The sequence below is a fragment of the Natator depressus genome, chromosome 1 (assembly GCF_965152275.1).
Source record: "Natator depressus isolate rNatDep1 chromosome 1, rNatDep2.hap1, whole genome shotgun sequence".
Taxonomy (NCBI): domain Eukaryota; kingdom Metazoa; phylum Chordata; order Testudines; family Cheloniidae; genus Natator; species Natator depressus.
The window spans coordinates 333,986,251-334,006,370 of NC_134234.1; the positions used below are offsets into that span (position 1 = coordinate 333,986,251).

Genomic DNA, 20,120 nt, shown 5'->3' on the forward strand with positions numbered 1-20,120 from the left:
TGAAAGGGAGCCTTTAGCCCAGAGAGGGCACCCAAGGAGGTCATTCAGCTGTTGGAGAGTGGGAAGGAGGATGTTATGCAAGAGATTCAGCAGAGACTACTGAGGTTGTTGGTCTTGCAACATTCTGCTGCTGCTTTACTGGATGGTGGTGCAGAGGCAGAACCAATTGGCCCCCCACTGAGCTGGGTGTCTTGTTTCATATTGTTAGGTCTACAGTTTTGTTCCGCTTAAAAAGAATAAAAATTATCATAGACTAAAATGTGTTCTCAAGAACTATATGCCAAACAACCACAAAGCCTCTCTGTAGATAACTAACTAGGGTCTCATTGCATCAGTGCACCCTTACATCAGCTGTCCCATGAATAGATGATGATTATTATTTACAGTAGCACCTGCTATATGTGTGTGCTTTACAAATATTTATGGGCAGTCCCCTCTGAATAAGCATTCTAATTTCCCAATCTAAGAAATACAGCTAAATCAATCAGTTGCGGTTGCAGATGGGGAGAGAATATTATTTTGTACATATTGTAGGCATGATGTCTAAAATAAGTACAAATCAATGTGCCGACTGTATTGTAACATATTGCAGATAATCAGTTTTTAGGCAGTGATCAATGTTAGTAAGCATTAGAGCAGTAAACACCAAAATTCCTAAACTGGGCAAATCCATTCTAACATTTTTTTCCTTCAGCAATTTTTTTAAAACTAAACCCATGACAAATTTTGTCAGAGATGCAAGCAGAGTAATTTTCTTAGTAATTCGCATCCATCCTGAACTTCACTACTGCTGAAATTAATGTAACAGAATATTTGTCTTCTAAACCAGGAAGTAATGATTAAAGGAGGAGGACTTAAACATGTTCCTTGCGTAGAGGACGAGGACTTCATTCAGGCATTGGATAAAATGATGCTGGAGAATCTTCAGGTATTAGTCCTTGTTATCGTCTTAGATTAAATAAGCACCTTTATTGCATAGTTGATTCTGAAGTAAGTGGTTAACATGGAGCTGCTTGCACCATGGGATGTGGGTGTTTTTTCATACTCTGTTTTTGGCTGCCTTCCTTCAGTGCTAGGTTTTCTTAATTCTGCACAACTGCTCTGCGGCCTTTTTTTTTATACAAGTCCTTCTGCCCAGCTTCCTAGGTAGGGGCCTTTTGGGAAGAACAGTCATGAAAATCAGTCTTGGATGCTGGGGTGGTTTGGCTCAATCCTGTTCTTTCACAAAAGCCTCCCTTTCCCCCTTAATCTTTACTCCCTCTCCCATCATTACAAATATCCTGCAGCTTTGAGTGCTAAATGGAGCTCTATTAATCCTGTGCTTTATTGACCAGCAGGTGTGCTTCTGAGATGCACCCATCCTGCCAGCTCAGGAAGGGAGAGATAATCCAAGATTCAGTCTTGGGTCTGCTGTTTGATAATATCCTGATTATTAATTGTGAAGTTTAGATTAAAAGGCAATATTAAATTGCTTCTGCTCTTCCAGTAGTACTGCCAGACACCACATAGATGAATTGTTAGGTGCCGTCCTAATTGAGAAGATACACAAAGGAATTCTCATGTCTTCTTGATGAGCCTACTGATGTTGCTGGAGTGGCGGAAGTTATAGTTTATACTTGTTTCTTTGAATGCTAGTGATATTTCAGGGAGGTATTTTATTATACAGACTAATCCAGACATGCTGCTAGGGAGTAAGTTTTCACTCTTGTAACATCCAGTGGGACGTGATTGATTCTTTGCTGATGGTGCATCTTCTAAAACAGGCATCATAAGTGGCCTTTTAACAAGAGTCAAATCTGTTCACCCGCTTTAGTAAAGTAAATTTCAATACAAAAAATGTTTCCTGAACATAATGCAACCTTGTCAAATGCTGTAAAACTGCTAAATTATATTATTTCTATTGTCAGAACACTCAATTCCAGATATTTTCAATATGGCTTGTGACTGGGGATGTGTTCTGAGTGCAAATAGATACTTTTTCTTACTAAAATTTTCTTTTCTAAAATTCATCTCAAGGGGAAAAGTTTTGAGCTGGTTATTTTTTAAAGCTCAGAAATGAGATTTGTATTTCTGGAAGGTGAAGATGCAGAAACTATTTCCAGACCAGCATTGGCGGTTTATTGTGGCATACCTGATTGATGTATTTGATAAATTAAATATGTTGAATTTGTCAATAGAGGGATGCAATACAAACATTTTTAAAATTACAGATAAGGCAGTGGCCATTTTGAGAAAACAGAGCCTGGGCCAGAGTAGAAAATAATGCCTTAACCTCATTTGAATTTCTTAGTGACTGCTGTGGAAGGATGGAAATTTCCGTGGACACTGGAAGGAGCAATTACTGATTATGTAGGAACTCTATAAAATGAGCTCAAGTACTGTTTCAAGAATCAGTGATTAAGGAATGGAAGTAGTATGGCTGGAGGAGAATTGCTTTTAATAAAGCAGCTGTAAATTGTTTTCTTCTGCCCAATAAATATCTGGAGATGCTGACTGATTCTTTCAACTGACTGCTCAATAAAGATAAAGCCTATGACACAGACACTTTGGCTTTATGCATCACGTGATTATCCATACATAGGATGTTAAGCATTATAAATGTTGCTGTCATTTGAATTTACATAGCATATCAATGGCTAAAATAAAAACAAAACAAGTGACATCTGGAGAATAATTTGGTAATCTGTTGCAAGCACTGTATCAAGAATAGAGTAACTGGAATATTACAAAAAAATCTGAATCCAGAATTACTGATCTTACTATATCCAATTTTAGTTGAATTGTTTCTTTAATTTTAAAAATCATTCACAAATCCCTTAAAATTGAGTATATTTCCTCATTGTCGTTTTCTAAATTAACATGCTGCAATGTTCTCAATTCTACGTAATGAATATAAGAGGGTAAGAAGTGTAGCAACTCGGAAGGAAACAATACATTTTAATGAGACTGTACACATGTATATAGCTCTGTTATTTTAGAAGGTAATTTACATTTTTTTATGAAAAATGAATTGTGAAAACAACAAAGCTTTCATATTTTCAGAATTTGATTGCCTAGAGCATTTTGCATCCCCTTTCTCTTTAGCAACGGAGTGGAGAATCTGTGAAAGTTCATCAGCTGGACGTTGCTATTCCTCTGCATCTCAAGAGTCAGCTAAAGAAGGGTCCACCTTTGGGTAGTGGGGAAGGAGAATCAGAGTCGGGAGACACAATGCCATTTGTCATGTTAACTCGAAAAGGCAACAAACAGCAGGTAAGGGATTATATGGATGTAAGTAAACATTTTCCTTTGTCACAGCTCAAAGAGTTTGGTTTCTTCATCTTTATTTCTTAGAATGGGATGCAGTCCTCTGTTCTGTTGATGGGAACTCCCTGGAATTCTAAATTCTTACTAGGAGTCGGAGAGGACCACTTTATACCCTTATTTGTTTTTATATTAAGTTCTCTAATTAGACCAAAGAGAGATGCTGAGCAAAGTTTGTTATGTATACAAAGTACAGGCGCAGTTTAACTGGCAGCTGGGAATTTGAATCCATGCCGTTATAAGATGCCACTGGAACTTGGAAAGACAGCATGATTAACATCAGCAACAGGAGTAATATACTCAAGGGAGTGTCACAGATCTATCCCACTCTTGCACACTCACCAGACTGCTGATGAGATCCATCTCATTAGGCCCCAGGTGCTGTAAGCCTCCAGAATCTAAACACAAGTCCAGGCACTGCCCCGGCTTGGCATTCCTGAGCATGCTTTCAGGGTGTAAATCCTCTGTCTAGCACCCTCTTCTGAGAGCTGAGGCACTGCAGTTCAACTGCCTAATCACTAGGGACCAGTGCTGACCTTTTAAGCTTCCTGGGAGCTTAAGCATGTCCTCTCCCAAAAGTCCAGCCATGTGGGCACTTTTACCATTTTCTTCTTCAGGGGCATATTGATAGTATAAGCATAAAGACATAGCACAAGATTCTAAGAGACCATTGCTCTTTATTTAATAGTACAAGAAACACAAATGTAGACAAAATAATACACACTTATATGCACTTCCTTGAATAATGTCCCTATGGCTGCTCCTCTTGAGGTACGCATGCATCCTATGCACCTTCGATGAGAGATTTTCTGCAGCAGTAGGTATACACCCTAGGTATCCTCATGACCCATACCAAGGATGTATAGGGCTGCGGCTGACAAACCACACTCCATTTCTTCTCAACTTCCTTGGCGTAAGGCGAAGGATCTAGTGGTGCCCACTTGTGCAGCCACTTACCTCACTTGCTCTTGGTCGTTAGTTTACCTATATTAGTTTAGGTTTGTATAGGTTTTATATTTGTTTAGTTTTATTGTTTTTTTCCCTATAAACTTAGGCTTTTAGCCTCTCCCCTTCCTCGCACTCCCTTCAGGTGAGAACCCACCTTTGCTGAAGGAGCTTTCTTTTGCTTTTCCTTTGGGCATACCTAAATCCCCAGGATTCAAATTTTGCCTCACTTGCCGGGAGTCCTTCCGAGTTAGTGATGGCCACTCACACTGTATCCACTGTTTAGGGGGTACTCAAATGCAATCAAAGTGTAAAGTTTGCTCAGGATTCAAAGGATGTTTCAGGAAAGACAGGGAGATAAAGTTTTGTCTCCTCATGATTGAATCCTCTGTCCATCCTACATCACAATAACAGTCCTCTACCTCTGACCCTCCGAGAGCAGTTTTGAAGTGACCACAGTTCCCCACCAACCTCTGCACCTTGATTACCTTCCAGACCTGTGGGGGAGAGATCTGCAGCACGGACAGTGTGAAGTCTCCATCCAAAAGGCTATCTAAATCTCCTCAAAAAGAGCCTGGCCCTAAGAGACCAGCTGTACCAAAAACCTCCAGGTGAAGGTTCCAAGTGGTCTCAGTACCAGGGGTCCCTCTACTCTGAAATTCTCAAGTACCTCTAAAACCCACAGTTCCCATCACCTGGTACCAAAACATACCTTGGTGTAACTGAAATATGATTGAGGTGTCTGAGACTCTAAAAATTCTGCATTGAGAAAGATGGTACTATCTGAGACCTCTGCTGCTGCTTCGGTACTCAGATCAGTCATTCAGCTGACAGTGCACTCTGCACCACATCTGCACTCTGCACCTCCTACATCTGAGACTCATCTAGTTTCTGCACAGATTCACTTAGTACTGAAGCAGTTTTGATTTTCCAGAAGTTTATTCATCTCTGATGAACCTGAGTGCCCTCTTGTTTAGTTCAGCAAGACTTCCAGTATCAGAGCCAGAATTATCTCCAAGTACATTATCAATAACCAGTGGTTATTGATATCTATCGTTCAATCAATCAACAATTGCTAGTGGTTCCCTGGTACCCATGTGGACAGACACACTTCCTAGTACTCCACCCTTGTCTATCCCCCTTCTGGACTATGCAGAAGACAGCTCTTCTGACTCCCAGATTTCCATACAAGGCTCCTTTGATTATCAACCCAGGTCTGATTCCCATGAATCTGTCTCCTTGAGGAACACTTCAAAACACAGGCAGTCTCAAACTGTTCCTCATCTTTCTTGGTATCTCTGGCCCTCCCCAATGGCCATATTGAGATCCTTGAACAGCTTACTGTCAGCAGTTCTCCAATGCACTGAACTCTCGGAATCCCACAGACAGCGCTCTCCTGTCGTGTGTCCATCTTCCCCCCGGCGCATCAATCCCAGTCATGAGAAAAATTGTTGAAAGAACAAGAACAAAGAACTGATGAGGAGGTTACCCCTCAGATTAATACTTCATCATCCCCTCCAGATGAGGCTGTTACCCCTTCCACCTACTATAGATGATTTCAGAGTTTCAGAACTTGATGAAGAGAATGGGTGATACTCTGCAAATGCCATTAGAAGAAATCCAGGAGACCCAGCATAGGCTGTTGGATATTATTCATACACAGAATCCAGATGAGTGGCTTTACCTTCAAATGAGGCCTTATTGGAGTTTCAAAGACAATTTGCTAAACCCTGGCCACTGCTCCTCTTGTCCTCTAAGAGAGCAGATGACAAGTGTTGTGTTCTGGCTTGGCGTTCAGAGTTTTTGTTTTCACGCCCTGCCCCATCTCTTTGGTTGTAGATGTGGTGAATGAATGCAACAGGCAACATTGTTTGAGAACTGCCCCACATAACAAAGACTGAAAGCGCTTGGACATTTCTGGTCACAAGAGCTACTCCTCTGCTACTCTGAAATTCCGAAATTACCAGGGGATTCTTGCTAACTACAACCATGTCACATGTAGCAAGTTTAATTCTTTTAATGAGCATCTCCCACAGGAACAAAGGGAACATTTTCAATCCATCATTATTGAAGGACAGCTCTTTATAAGAAACAACTTTGCTAGCCTCTCGACACATTCGATACAGCAGCTCGCTTCATCTCCACAGCAGCTGTCATGTGTCTAGCCTCATGGTTGTAATCCTCAGGAATTGAGATGTTGGAAGCATGGTAGAAGATCTTCCCTTTGATGGACTTCTGTGGACTCACTGAACAACTGATAGTCCTTATGTTCTCTCAAGAATTCAAGGTGACCCTCCGCCCGCTAGGGATTTTTACATTGGCAAATAAGAAAAGATTCAGTAGGTCACAGACATCCCAGAGATCTTGTCTGTCTGTTTTCTACCTATAACAGATCATCAGACTCTCCTAAAAAAGAAACCTAGGTTCCAGACAACTTACCTGTTCTTATCAGCCAAGCATTCATTTTGACGCCTTTGGTTGCAGGATACAAACATTTCCACATTCTAGATCTGATGCTGCAGCATCCTACCCACATCCTCTCCCACCTTTTGTAGGTCGAAACCTGTCTCCCATTTCTGCAGCTCATGAGAGCAGATTACTTCTAATGGATGGGTGTGGAGGTTCTAACATTGGGATACTCCATTCATTTTCAGCCCTGTCCCTTTTCAGGGATCCATCTCACAAGTCTCTCCTGAGGCAAGAGGTTCTGTCATTTCTCCACAAAGGAATTGTGGAACTAGTTTCCGCACAGTATGAAGGGAAAGGATTTTATTCCAAATACTTCCTGGTTCCCAGAAAGAGGGGCAGATGAACACCAATCCTAGATCTCAGGATTCTCAATATCTTTGTCAAAGTAGAAAAGTTCAGGATGGTGACACACCCGGCTCCTCGGGCAGCTATCTGGAATTTGCCAGTACTCTTCACCACTCTGTTTTCTTCTCTAAGCACAGTTCTGACTCTCAGTACCTTTTAACCATGCTTGTTTTCCCTTAGATTCCTTTATATGGGGGAAAAACATTTTCCACTCTGTTCAAAATAGAGAATGTCTTCTTAATCAGTCTTGCATGAATGAATGAATGGGGGAAGGAAGATCCCAGGATCTTCAGGACGCTACAGCTTCTGCAGAATTTCCTGAAAACAGACTTTCAGTTTCAGATCAAGTTGCAGTGTTTGCTATTTTAGGTTTTTGAAAGAGCTGCTATTCTAGCTGAATTTGTTCAACTCAGAAATCAGTGATTTCTAAAAGTCTCTTTTTGATTCTGTTTGAGCCAAGTATAGGGGAAAATTCTGCTGTGAGTTTAAAACCACTGAAAATGGAAACTCTTTTTATAAAACAAAAAACCTAACTCTTCCTTGGTGCTGGCGGCATTTGGCTTTTTGGTGCCATTTTCCTCTAAGCATCCCGAGTCATGCAGTTGTCCTTACCTAATTGTCTGGTTACTTAGATATATAGTGCATATGTTTGAGCATTCCTGGATAAGTAATACGTACAATGCACAAAAAAGTGCCTAGTATTTACTGAAGATGCTTTTCTTATACAGGTATGTCATGGCTTTTTAAAAATACCTTTTACATTTTGGGGGGCATCTAGTGATGGTGAAAATGAGTGATAGTAGTGGCTGGAACCAGGCAGACAAAGGAGGTACTGTGCAATCTGCTTTCCAATCCACCTAAGTCCTCATCTTCAATGCCTCTGTATCCTTGACTCAGCCAGGATAGCCAGCCATGCCAAACTTTTGTGGTTTTGTGACTTGGTTAAATTACTGCTAAGGTACCAGGATGAGACCAGTAACTTAATTTTCACTTTGAACTGGATTTGAATCTGATTCTACAGAAGTGGTAAGTCTTAATGTTTCCTCTTATTAGCATCACATTAGTTTCCACTTATTTATCATTACTAAACTGTGGTAAAATATATATATATTACTCTTTCCATACATTGTTAATCATGTTCTAGTATACTGAACAGCAGTGGTTCCCTCTGATTCCACTCATCAGCAAAGTCCTAGAGAAAATCAAGAGAGACAAGGCTCAGGTTATCATGATCATGCCCGTGTGGCCTCGCCAGCACTGGTGCGGGACGCTATCAAGCCTATTGGCGATCCCTCCATGGCCCCTGCCGCACCGAACAGACCTGCTGTCACAGGATCACGGTCGACTCTTGCATCCCAACCTTGCGTCCCTCCATCTTATGGTGTGGTTGTTGCTGAATCCTGAGGAATGGGCCTGTTCGGAAGGGGTCCAGAAGGTCCTCCTCGAGAGTAGAAAGCCATCGACTAGACAGACTTACCTGGCAGAGTGGACGAGGTTCGCCCCGTTTGGTCGCCCAGCGGGAATCTCCCCTTCGCGTTCTTCGGTGCAGTCCATCTTAGACTACCTGCTTCATTTGAGAAACCAGGGCCTGGCACACTCCTCTATCAAGGTGCACCTGGCGGCCATTTCCGCTTTTCATCCTCCAATCCAGGGGCAGACGGTGTTCTCCCATGACATGATGGTCAGTTTCCTCAGAGGTCTTGAGAGACTTTTTCCACAAGTTCAGTCCCTCGGTGGAATCTCACCTTGGCTCTGTCCAGACTCATGGGCCCGCCCTTTGAGCCTTTGGCCTCGTGCTCCCTGTCTCACCTATCGTGGAAGGTAGCTTTCCTGGTGGTGGTGATGTCAGCGAGGCGAGTCTCCGAGCTGCGAGCCCTGACCTCAGAACCGCCGTACACGGTCTTCTATAAGGACATGGTCCAGCTCCGGCCCCACCCAGCCTTCCTTCCCAAGGTAGTGTCTACTTTCCACATGAGCCAGGACATCTTCCTTCCAGTCTTCTGCCCCAAGCCCCACGAGACTGGTGATGAGAGGTGCCTTCACACTTTGGACATAAGAAGGGCCCTGGCTTTCTACCTAGATCGGACAAAGCCTTTCTGTAGGTCGATTTAGCTTTTCATCTCTACAGCTGATAGAATGAAGGGCCTCCCGGTGTCCACGCAGAAGATTTCTAACTGGATCACCTCTTGCATTCACACCTGCTATGAGTTGGCGGGAGTCCCGCCGCTGCCGATCGTCGGAGCCCACTCGACCAACGCACAGGCATCTTCGGCAGCCTTCCTGGCACACTTCCCAATCCAGGACATCTGTCTAGCCACGACGTGGTCCTCAGTGCACAAGTTCACAGCCCTCTATGCCATCGCTCAGCAGGCCAGAGATGATGCTGGGTTCAGCAGAGCTGTGTTGCAAACTACATGTCCGTGAACTCCTACCCATCTCCAAGGGGTACTGCTTGGGAGTTACCTAACTTGAATGGACATGAGCAAGCACTTGAAGAAGAAAAGAGTTACCTTTTTCTGTAATTGGTGTTCGAGATGTGTTGCTGATGTCCATTCCACAACCCACCCTCCTTCCTTCTTGCCAGAAACTCTGACAGCGGGGAACTGAGGGGGTGAGAACCGGCAGTGCCCTATATACCGCAGCATATGCGCCCCACTCCAGGAGGCACCGGAGCTGGTCCCCTATGGATACTGCTGAGGGAAAAAACTTCTGGCACTGGTGTATGAGGCGAGCGCACACAAACTCTAAGCTGAATGGACACGAGCAACACATCTCGAAGAACACCCGTTACAGAAAAAGGTAACTGTCTTTTCTGAGTTGTCTTCCCATCAGAAGTTGTGCTGAACTATATCCAATAGCTGCTTTTGGTGTTGATCTATAATGCAGAAGAGCAAGGAACAGATCTTCCTGCTATAGGATTTTTCTTGTCTGTCTGTACAGTTCTCTCAGCCGATCCATTCTCTTGTGAGTAATGTGGGCTGCTAGTAATATGACCAAAAAACATATTTCATTTGGAATGACTTTAATTCTGATGCTTTGAACTGTGGTCTGTTGTCTGTCACTAGTTGTTCTGGAATACCGAAGTGAGCAAAAGTGCACTTCAGTTTCTTGATAACACTGTGACATGTTATGTCTTTCAAGTACATTATTTCTGTATACCTGGAAATGTAGTCCACGATGACCAGGTAATGATACCCTCTGAATCTGTATAAATCTGCAGGTTATCTATTCAAAGGTCCCTCTGATAGAGGTTTTTGTACATTCTATGGTTCAGCATTTTCTTAAGTTGATTTATACCAGATTTCCTTTCAAAAGTCCAATATCAAATCCTCCATCGAGTTCTTCCATCTTTCTCAGTAGGCCCATCCTGGCTGCTACACTGCAGCTGAGAAAGTTGTTAGTCTTTGATCACATGTACTCGGAATGCATAGCTTTTGTCTTTGTAAGTTTTCTGTGGTAAACAGGCCCATTTAGTTCAGAATACCTCCAGGGCTAGTCAGAGCTCTGTTAGGTGATTTCAGCTCTGGGAGGGATTGATGGCAATTATAAGGCTTTGTCTACACTATGCACCTTTTAGCGACACAGCTGTGCTACTACAGCCCACTGCTTAAAGGTGCTCAATGTAGCTGTTGTTTGTCGGCAGGAGAGAGCTCTCCTGCTGACAAAAAACTTCCTCCTCCGAGTGGCAGCAGCTTTGTTGGCAGGATGTTCACACCAGCGCTTTTTGTTGGTAAAACTTTTGTCATTCAGGGGTGTGGTTTTTTTAACACCTCTGAACAACAAAAGTTTTGCCAATGAAGTTCCAGTATAGACAAAGCTTCAGTCCCTTCTGAGATGACTGTGACTTTTAGTTCCTGTGTCAGTTTTGAAGTCAGTCATGCCATGAATATTCAGTTTCATTCTCCAGCCAGGCTCTATGTCATCACAAGTGATAGATCCCAGAAACAATGGGTCTTAGTTGTCTGTAATATGAGTCAACTCCCTGAATCCTTTGGTGTGGCAGAGAGCTGCAAAATCCATATTTCGTTAATGTAATATTACAACGTGCGCCTCTGGCTGGACATGCATCATCTCTTGGGATATGACTATTTCCATATCTTGTGCATGTAGGCTGGAATTTGTCCCTCCTGTTAGTTCTCACTCTCCTTGCCTCAGGAGTTTTATAATAATGACTTTTAACACTGAAGTGTCTGTCAGCTTCTAAGCTAGCTTCAGGTTTTTCAAATTGCTCCTGCACTTTTGTTCGGTTTGACTAATTGTGACTGCTTTGTATCTGTATAGCTCTGGCTAGGGTTAAATCTCTCCAACTTTAGCTGCTGGAAAGGTTTTTATCTGTTGACCCAATAACCAGACTGTCTCTGATACTGCATTCCCAAAATCACAATTTTCAGCCAATGTGTCCAGAACTCTTCTAAAACATTCACCATTCTTTTTCCTGATTTTTTAATTCTTTGATGAAAACATGCTCTCTCATAAACCATATTTCTTTGGGATAGAAAGTATCCCTCAAACATAGCCAGAACCCTTTCCCAGTCATCTTTGTGACTGTCTTCAGGAAAGTCAAAGGATTTAAAAATATGCGCTCTGCTTGCTTCCCCTAGCATAAATTAGAGAAGATACAGGTATATCTCCAGTTTCTTTGTGGAGTTTGTTTGCAATTTGAAATTTTGTAAAATATTGCTTCCAGTCTGTCCATTCTGAAGATTTGTCAAAGCTGAAATTCTCTGGGGCTTTGAAGAATGACATGAGATCCTTCAACCTTTTGTTGTTCTCCTTCTGATTCTTTTCTTAATTTACTCCTGACATTATGTCCTGTACTCCTGTATCAGAGATGGACTGGCTACACAGCTTGTTTATACGCACTAGATGTGTTTATCATAAGATCCTTTAATGCTCTGCCAGATATGGCAGAGTTTAGCTTAAATAAGGTATTTTACACACAGCACCACCTACTGACTGAACAATATGATGCAGTTTAGCATTCCATTACACATTCTGCACAGACTGAGGCTTTCGTGGTTTGGGAAATATGGTCTTAGAGAAGAATATTTTAATTGAAACAATTGAGTCCAAGTTATTTAGGGGACAGAAAAATGGTTCAGGCAAATACTGTAGAAACACTTTAACTTGCATAGACTTGGAGACACATTGCAAATTACTGAATCTTATGATTTATTAAGTGAGGATGCACAATAAAAGGAAAACACATCATAAAATACACAGTGTTCCTTAAGGCCATGATCTGACCAATGTATAGGAGTTTTTGTAGAAGTTAGGAGATTTTATTCATATGAGACATCACTTTTAGCATCTGTTAAATCTTTTCTGAGAGGCCTCAATTTTGTGTGTAGATTAAAAAAATTACTTTATACTTTATTCCCTTTTATTTCCCTTTACAGTATTTTGGGACCTCTTTTCTTGAACTAGTTATGTTGCTTGGAATGGCACTAATATATTTTTATAGTGCTAGTGGGGGGGGGAACAGATACTTGTATATTAACTTTACTTTTTTGTGTGTACATTCATGCAGGAGCTGATCATGGTGTCTGTTTTATTTAATCAAACATTTAACTCCCAAATATATACATCATAGTATTTGTGCTATTGAGTATGAAAAGTGATCAATAAAATCCTATCTGTTAACTGGTAAAAGGTTTTATATACCAACTTCTGTGATCACAAGTCTAATTCCAAACTTGAGAATTCTGTTTTCATGTCAATGGGTTGACTTGTGCTTTACATTTTGAATTACTTTTAGTAAAGAATAAGAGTTACTTGTGTGTGCATGTACGTATCTGGGTTTAGTAGTAACAGTTTACTTTTTTTATTTCCTTGGCATTCATGTAAAAAGCATTTTCTTGAATTCTTTTTTCTTGGGAGTTGCATATTAAGTTTAAATTTATAGATTTTTTTTTCAAAGCTTTAACTGTAGTCATTAATGAACCAATCAGAGATCTTGGGAAACTCTTCATTATGACCTCTTTTCAACTGTTTCAGGATAATTTAGCTGGGAATTTTGTAAAATATTAAGTTTTTTGGGAGCATCATAGTATGTGTGAGAGGAAAATGGTGCTGGCATTTTGTGGTTTGAAAAAGAAAGCTGATCTTGTTCTGAATCTTCCCTACCACCACCCTCAATATTTGCTTTTGGGAGTAGGCTCTTCCTGGCAAAACTCTTTTTGGTGGTTCTAGAAATGTAAAATGTGTTGCCTTATAGAATACTTTGGTCATTGAGTAAATGAAAGACTTCTTTGTCTACAAATTTGTGTTCAGAAAAAACATACCCTAGTAGTCAGTTTTAAAAGAAAAATAAGAAGAGAAGAGGTGGAGTTGAAAAGAAAATAATTGTGTTCCTTCATACAGTACTAAGTGAATTTTAAACCTGTGTGAGTAGAATATACACTGATTTTTGAAGTAAGGGAAGTCTTTAATAGATATCAAGACGGCTATCAAAATATTGCTGTATGTATTTTATGCCTTTTGACACAAGTAATGTATATTATATACATATTATTTTAAAATAGGTTTTTTTAGTAGATTAATGCAGTTGATCAGCCCTGCCACAGACAAATGTGGCTTTCCAGTCAATTATGTTCCCAACTACCAAACTTAACAATCAGCATTAGCCATTACAGAGTAAGTATAGAGTCCAACTCTAGCATAGAAACTGTTCACCCATTGTGTTTCCACCGAGGGAAACCATCTGGGGTTGTGCAATTACATATGATTAATGAGGACAACAATTTGCGAAAAAAATTGTATGGTTTTTCCTTCAGTTTTATTTAAGATTATTTGAAGTAAACTGTAGTAGTAATGTCCCACCATCTCATCACCATGTGAGCCTAATCTCTGTAGTTCTGTAGATCTGGTTTGAACTCTGTTTATCTTATCTGAGCTGCAGAAGAGACTAGTCTTGGTAACTGGAATTTTATTTTTTCTACATAACAAAGCACTCCTTGATGGTGATAGTACGTTTTGTTCCTCCTTCCAGTAGTGGGATTAATACTGGATTATTAGGATGCACAACATCTCCAAATGCTGGGCCCAGATCCCAACGTCCAGGAAGACTTTGCCATTAGTGAAGCATCAGCCATTAGTGTACCAGAAGAGCAGAAGAGTAGCAATATGTAGCATATCTCCCCCAAAAGACTAACATGCACCCTCCTGGGCAGGGAGGGTACATGTTAGTCTTTTGGGGAGATATGGGACCTAGAAGGAGCTGTCTGTCTGAAGGGCCTTGAAGTTTTTGATGGATCAGGGCTCTGGTTGGTCAATGTGCCTGCCTACTTCTGAGTTTAACTCGTCTCATCAGTTGTTCATCACCACTTTACAGCCTTCCAGAACCCTTCTTGCTTCATTTCACCATCTAAATTTCATATTCCCTTCCCATTTATTCTGAGCATCCTGCCTCACAGAACCCTGCTAGCCTGATTTAACTTGGAGAATGGGACAAGAAGCAAAACCCCGATTTCCTGTGTATTAAGACTGTGCCACCACTAGGCCCTTGCGTTAGTAAGTGATTTGTAGCCTTAGACACTGCCAATAAGTTCACTAGTTAACTATCTGGGTAGTACTCATTACTGATATCTGTGAATCTGTTTAGTTCGTTTGAAGCTGACACGGCTCAACTCTATATTTTTCCTTTGGATGTCTATAGAGATTTCATCTTTTTTCTGTTTTCCTTGGTTGCTTTACTCTTATATCTGTTAACTTAAGAGGCTCTTAAAATTCGAACTTGTCATCCAGAATTCTTGGTAATCCCTACACTGTTTTCTTGTTTTATTCAAAACACTTTTTCCTTTTTTTCCTCTCCCATCTAAATGAACTTATAGTTGACAGTGTCACACAAAGATGTTTCAGTTCTTTCCCAGGTCTGTAATAGCCTGTCTTAACTGTTGCAACCAACAGTTGGTTGACTTTTCCTCCATAAATTAACTGTTTTTCAAATGTTGTAGCTGCCTGAGTACTCACTGGCAACAGAATGATTTCCCGCGCACAACACTGACCTGCAGCCAGAACAGAGTTGCTGTGTGATAGGTACTATGAGATTTCACAGTAATTCTGTTTTACTGCATTAAATACAGTGGATTTACTATGAGAATTTTGCTTTTACAGTGCCTCTCCACTGTACAAGGCAATGATACTATACCTTTTTGCATTGCAAGTTTTGTTAATGTAAGTGGCAAGAAATCTTGCAACTTAGCTGCCCTTCATTTCCATTCCCATGAAAACAGACCTCAGATTGGCAAAAGCAAGCAAAAGGCTTTAAAATAATTCCTATTCAATTGCAATTGCTTATCTTAACACGTTTTTCTAACAGTCAGTTATCCATTTTAGTTAGGGTGGACATAGGGATGCTTTTAGCAGGACAAGTGACTTTTTCCCAGGTGTGCTCACAGACTTTAGGATCAACAGGCTTTTCTGAAGGCTAGTGTTTCCACTTTGAATGAAAACGTTTAAAAATTATTTCTGTTTGGTTTTTAAAGTTTCCATAATATTTTCTCCGTCTGGGCATAGTGGCTGGGTGTAGCAAGGTGACGACTCACCAGTGCAGCGCCTCCTGCTGGCTGTCTGGGAATTAGCTTTTTCCCAGCATATGGAGCGCCCTCTGCAGGCCGGTGTCTCGCCTACCGCTGGCCCTCCCAGACCCCGGTGCCCTTTACCCTGGGGTTCTGCCCCAGCAGTATCCCGACACTCTGGGTCTCCCCTCCCAGGGGAACCCCCAACCCTCTATCCCCACCTTGCCTCAGTGGCTACTGCCAGTCATCATCTAGCCCCCGCTCACTGGGGCAGACTGCAGTCTGTAATGGCCACTCATCACAGGCAAGGGGGTAGGACCAGCTGCCTCTGCCTATTTCCAGGATGCCCCTCTTCAGCCCCAGTACCTTTCTGGGCCTTTACCAAGGCCTGCAGCCTGGGGGTTTACCAGGCTGGAGCTCCCCAGCTCCCTTTGCCCTTCCCCAGCACTGCTCCACTTCAGGTACCTTGCTCCCAGGCAGCTAGCCCTTCCCACTCCCAGGCTAGAGTGAGACTTCCCCAGCTCCTGACCCCCAGCCCTCTTACAAGGGCCAGCTGGGCCCTAATTAAGCTGTCCACAGCTGTGGCTGCTTCCCCAATCAGCCTAGCTTGGCTGCTTTTAACCCCTTTTCCCCAGCTGCAGCCGTCTGCAGGGCTGTTTTAACCCCTTCACGGCCGGAGCAGGGTGACTACCCTGCTACACTGGGATTTTGAAAGAATCTTAGGGGAGTTATGTCATCTGATTCCCTTAGGCTCCTTTGGAAATCACAGCCATTATACCTTGGGGGAGAGGAACTTGGATACAAGGGACGAGGTCACCTCTGGTTTATACCAGGTTCTGCAGGCATAAACCAGCATGCAAGGTTCCGAGTGGCAGAAAGTTCATTGGGGAAGAGATAGCTGCTGCATATGTTGATGTAATCTTCTTGCCAACAAGGGGGCAATACGGGGCAAGCAATGTTCATAAAATGGAAAGTGCAAACCATGAGGATACTTGCGCAATGACTTAGTAAATCCCTCTGTTGGAAGGATTTCCTGTGTAATCTTGGTGGGATATACAAACTGCTCTTCTCCTGTGTAACAACCACGGACTATTAGTGGTGGAAACATGTGGTTTAATCCCTTTGAATGGCAGAAAGTCTTGATGTCACTGGGAGGTGCAGCTTTTACCTTCCTGTGCCAACAATGATGAATCTGAATCTAGCACAAGATCTATATGATTTTACCAGATACCCACACAATGGAAACCTTTATCAGCCAGTCATGTGCCGCCTTTTCATAGTATTGCTTTTATGTATTTTCACAATACTGATATTCTACTGAGAAATAAAGCATTGAACAGTCCAGTTTGTACCAGGAGAATGTCCAAATGTGCCTTGGTTCCTATACAAATTGTGATTTAATAAATGTTTTCAATACATTTTTGCTCTTGTGATGTACATATGTTGATTTAACAGAATGGATAATGGATTTAATACAATAGTGAGTGACAGAACTTTACCTTTTGTCAGCTACCCAGAGAAAATGCAAAGGTTTTAGAATCATAGAATATTAGGGTTGGAAGAGACCTCAGGAGGTCATCTAGTCCAATCCCCTGCTCAGAGCAGGACCAACACCAACTAAATCAACAGCCTAGCTCCGTCTTTGGAACCCCCCTTCAGGTAGTTGAAGGCTGCTATCGAATTCCCCCTCACTCTTCTCTTCTGCAGACTAAATAATCCCAGTTCCCTCAGCCTTTCCTCATAAGCCATGCGCCCTAGCCCCCTAATCATTTCCGTTGCCCTATGCTGCACTCTCTCCAATTTGTCCACATCCCTTCTGTAGTGGGGGAATCAAAACTGGACACAATACTCCAGGTGTGGCCTCACCAGTGCCAAATAGAGGGAATAATCACTTCCCTTGACCTGCTGGCAGTGGTCCTACTAATACAGCCCAATATGCCATTGGCCTTCTTGGCAACAAGGGCACACTGCTGACTCATATCCAGCTTCTTGTCCACTGTAATCCCCGCATCCTTTTCTGCAGAACGGCTGCTTAGTCAGTCGTTCCCCAGCCTGTAGCGGTGCATGGGATTCTTCCATCCTAAGTGCAGGACTCTGCACTTGTCCTTGTTGAACCTCATCAGATTTCTTTTGGCCAATCCTCCAATTTGACTAGGTCACTCTGGACCCTATCCCTACGCTCCAGCGTATCTACCTCTCCCCCCAGTTTAGTGTCATCTGCTAACTTGCTGAGGGTGCAATTAATCCCATCATCCAGATCATTAATAAAGATGTTGAACAAAACTGGCCCCAGGACCAACCCCTAGAGCACTCCGCTTGATAGACTAACTAGACATCAAACCATTGATCACTACCCATTGAGCCTCACAATCTAGCCAGCTTTCTATCCACATTATAGTCCATTCATCCAATCCATATTACTTTACCTGCTGGCAAGAATACTGTGGGAGATAGTATCAAAAGTTTTATTTACAAGGATAAACTTACTGAGAGAGTTTACTTAATGAGTTACACTAAATATATCTGTTTCTCAGATCGAGAATTCTACTTGTATCTAATGGGCTTTAAAATTTAGCAGTCATGTAGATTCTAGTGTTTCATTTGTGTGTGTGAACATATATGAAAGTATGGAACATACTTTTCCCCCTAGAAACCTGTTCAATAATGTATATTTTCAGGGTTGTTCAGAAATAATAAAATTCAACTTAAGACATTTCTTATCATATAATTAGTCTCTTCTTTTTGTTCTTTGTAAAGTAAGGTATGATATGTACTTGAAGAGATTATTTTTTCTTTCAGTTTAAGATCCTAAATGTGCCAATGTCTTCTCAACTTGCTGCCAACCACTGGAATCAACAACAAGCTGAGCAAGAGGAGAGAATGAGAATGAAAAAGCTCACTCTGGATATTAATGAACGGCAAGAACAAGAGGACTATCAGGGTATGAAATTATCTTTCAAAATAATAGGGTTTTATTCCTAGAGAAATTAATCTATAAAAATTCAGTCCCAAGACATGTGTCCCTGCTGCAACCAACTCCACTCTGCTGTATGCCTCAGCATGCACAATGCTGGTTGTCAGAACCCCTAGGAATCCCAGTGGAATGTGAAACCAGTACCTACAGGTTAGGTTAACATTATGGGGGAGTGTAATTATATTGCACTGAGTTTTGAGTTCTTTTTATACACCTTGAGATATAACATTGTTGCATTTAGGGAAATCATACCAAAAAAAAGCAGTTTATCTGATACTCTGTAGCCTAGCACATGATGTCTGTGCTGTCACCTGCAATGCAGTAGGAACAAAAACCAGCCAGGTGCAAGGGAAATGGATTGTGTACAACTTGAGTGAAGGTGTGTTAGTACATATTACAGTATACGTATCAAAATGACTGCCTTAGCCTGGCTAATAGCAGTGATTGGTTCATACTGACATTGTTGAAGTTGAAATTTCATAATTTCTCCTGCATTTCAGCATTCTAAAGGAGGGTGTTTGAATATAGTGACAGGATAAATATTTTATACTAATTATGTATCTTTTACAAATCAATTCATATTTAATTCAAGTGATATTGAATAGACAAAATGAGGCCTATGAAGCAATCAGCAAATCAGATATAGCCGTATCCTAGTGAATTCAATATGTTATATCAGATTCCATTTTCCTTGGCATACTCTGATCATAACCAGGGCCAAACCTAATAAAGTGGATGATATTCTTAGTCCTTAAATCACTTTTTTCCATTTAATGCCTCCACAATTCTTCGTCTGTTAATAGAGGTGATTTCCACTTCAAAACTGAAACATAATATAAGCTGTAAGTTATACAGCAGTAAGTCACATTTCTGTATTTGATAAATAATAATGAACTGCAGTTTGTAAAATTGAAGTTTTAAATTCAAAACAACCCTATTAATCCAATAAAAGCCATGGAATACAAAACATGTTTCAGAAGTCTGTGACATGAGAACCAAATTCAGTGAGCCCCTGTATCATATTTTTCCAGAAGCATAATAGCTGTGGAGCTCTGAAATTGTAAATAGAATACAGATTTCGAACAAACCATTTTAAACCTCCCAAACTGTTTAAAACTTCCTTTTGCCAGGTACTTCCTTGTTGCAAAGCCCAGGCTGAAAATGAAAAAAGGCTTTTCATATTTAGGCAGCTTGAGTGCTGTGGTCGCATTTTACACTACAACTCTTAACAAATTCTATAGTGTGATGCTGTTTTTTTCCCATTATGCAGAGTTCCTGGTTTGTTTGGTTTTTTTTAAGGTCAATACGCACATGGTTTTGGCATGATCAGTTTGTTGATTTGTATGGAGAACCTTTATAAATGTAAGTCATTTAGGATAGGATTCTGTTGTGAGCTGTTAAGAATTGCACTTCTCATGCAGTAAAACAATAAAGGACCTCAGTTTTGTGGTGGATGAATGAAACTGGTTACTGGTGCCAGTTTTTTTTCATTTTCTCATGAATATTCCCATTTGACATATTTAAAAAGGTAAGCAGCAGTAATAGATTTACAATAGGACGTTAAG

General features: G+C 41.3%; 1 protein-coding gene across 4 annotated transcripts in view; it reads left to right on the forward strand.

The window, feature by feature from the left end:
- UPF2 (UPF2 regulator of nonsense mediated mRNA decay) overlaps positions 1 to 20,120 on the forward strand; it is a 136,516-nt gene that overhangs the window by 92,494 nt on the left and 23,902 nt on the right. For all 4 annotated transcript variants that reach the window (XM_074942626.1, XM_074942625.1, XM_074942627.1 and 1 more), the window contains 3 exons: positions 830 to 928; positions 3,085 to 3,252; positions 18,381 to 18,522. In XM_074942626.1, the coding sequence (XP_074798727.1) occupies positions 830 to 928; positions 3,085 to 3,252; positions 18,381 to 18,522 (409 nt within the window). The remainder of the gene's footprint in view (positions 1 to 829; positions 929 to 3,084; positions 3,253 to 18,380; positions 18,523 to 20,120) is intronic.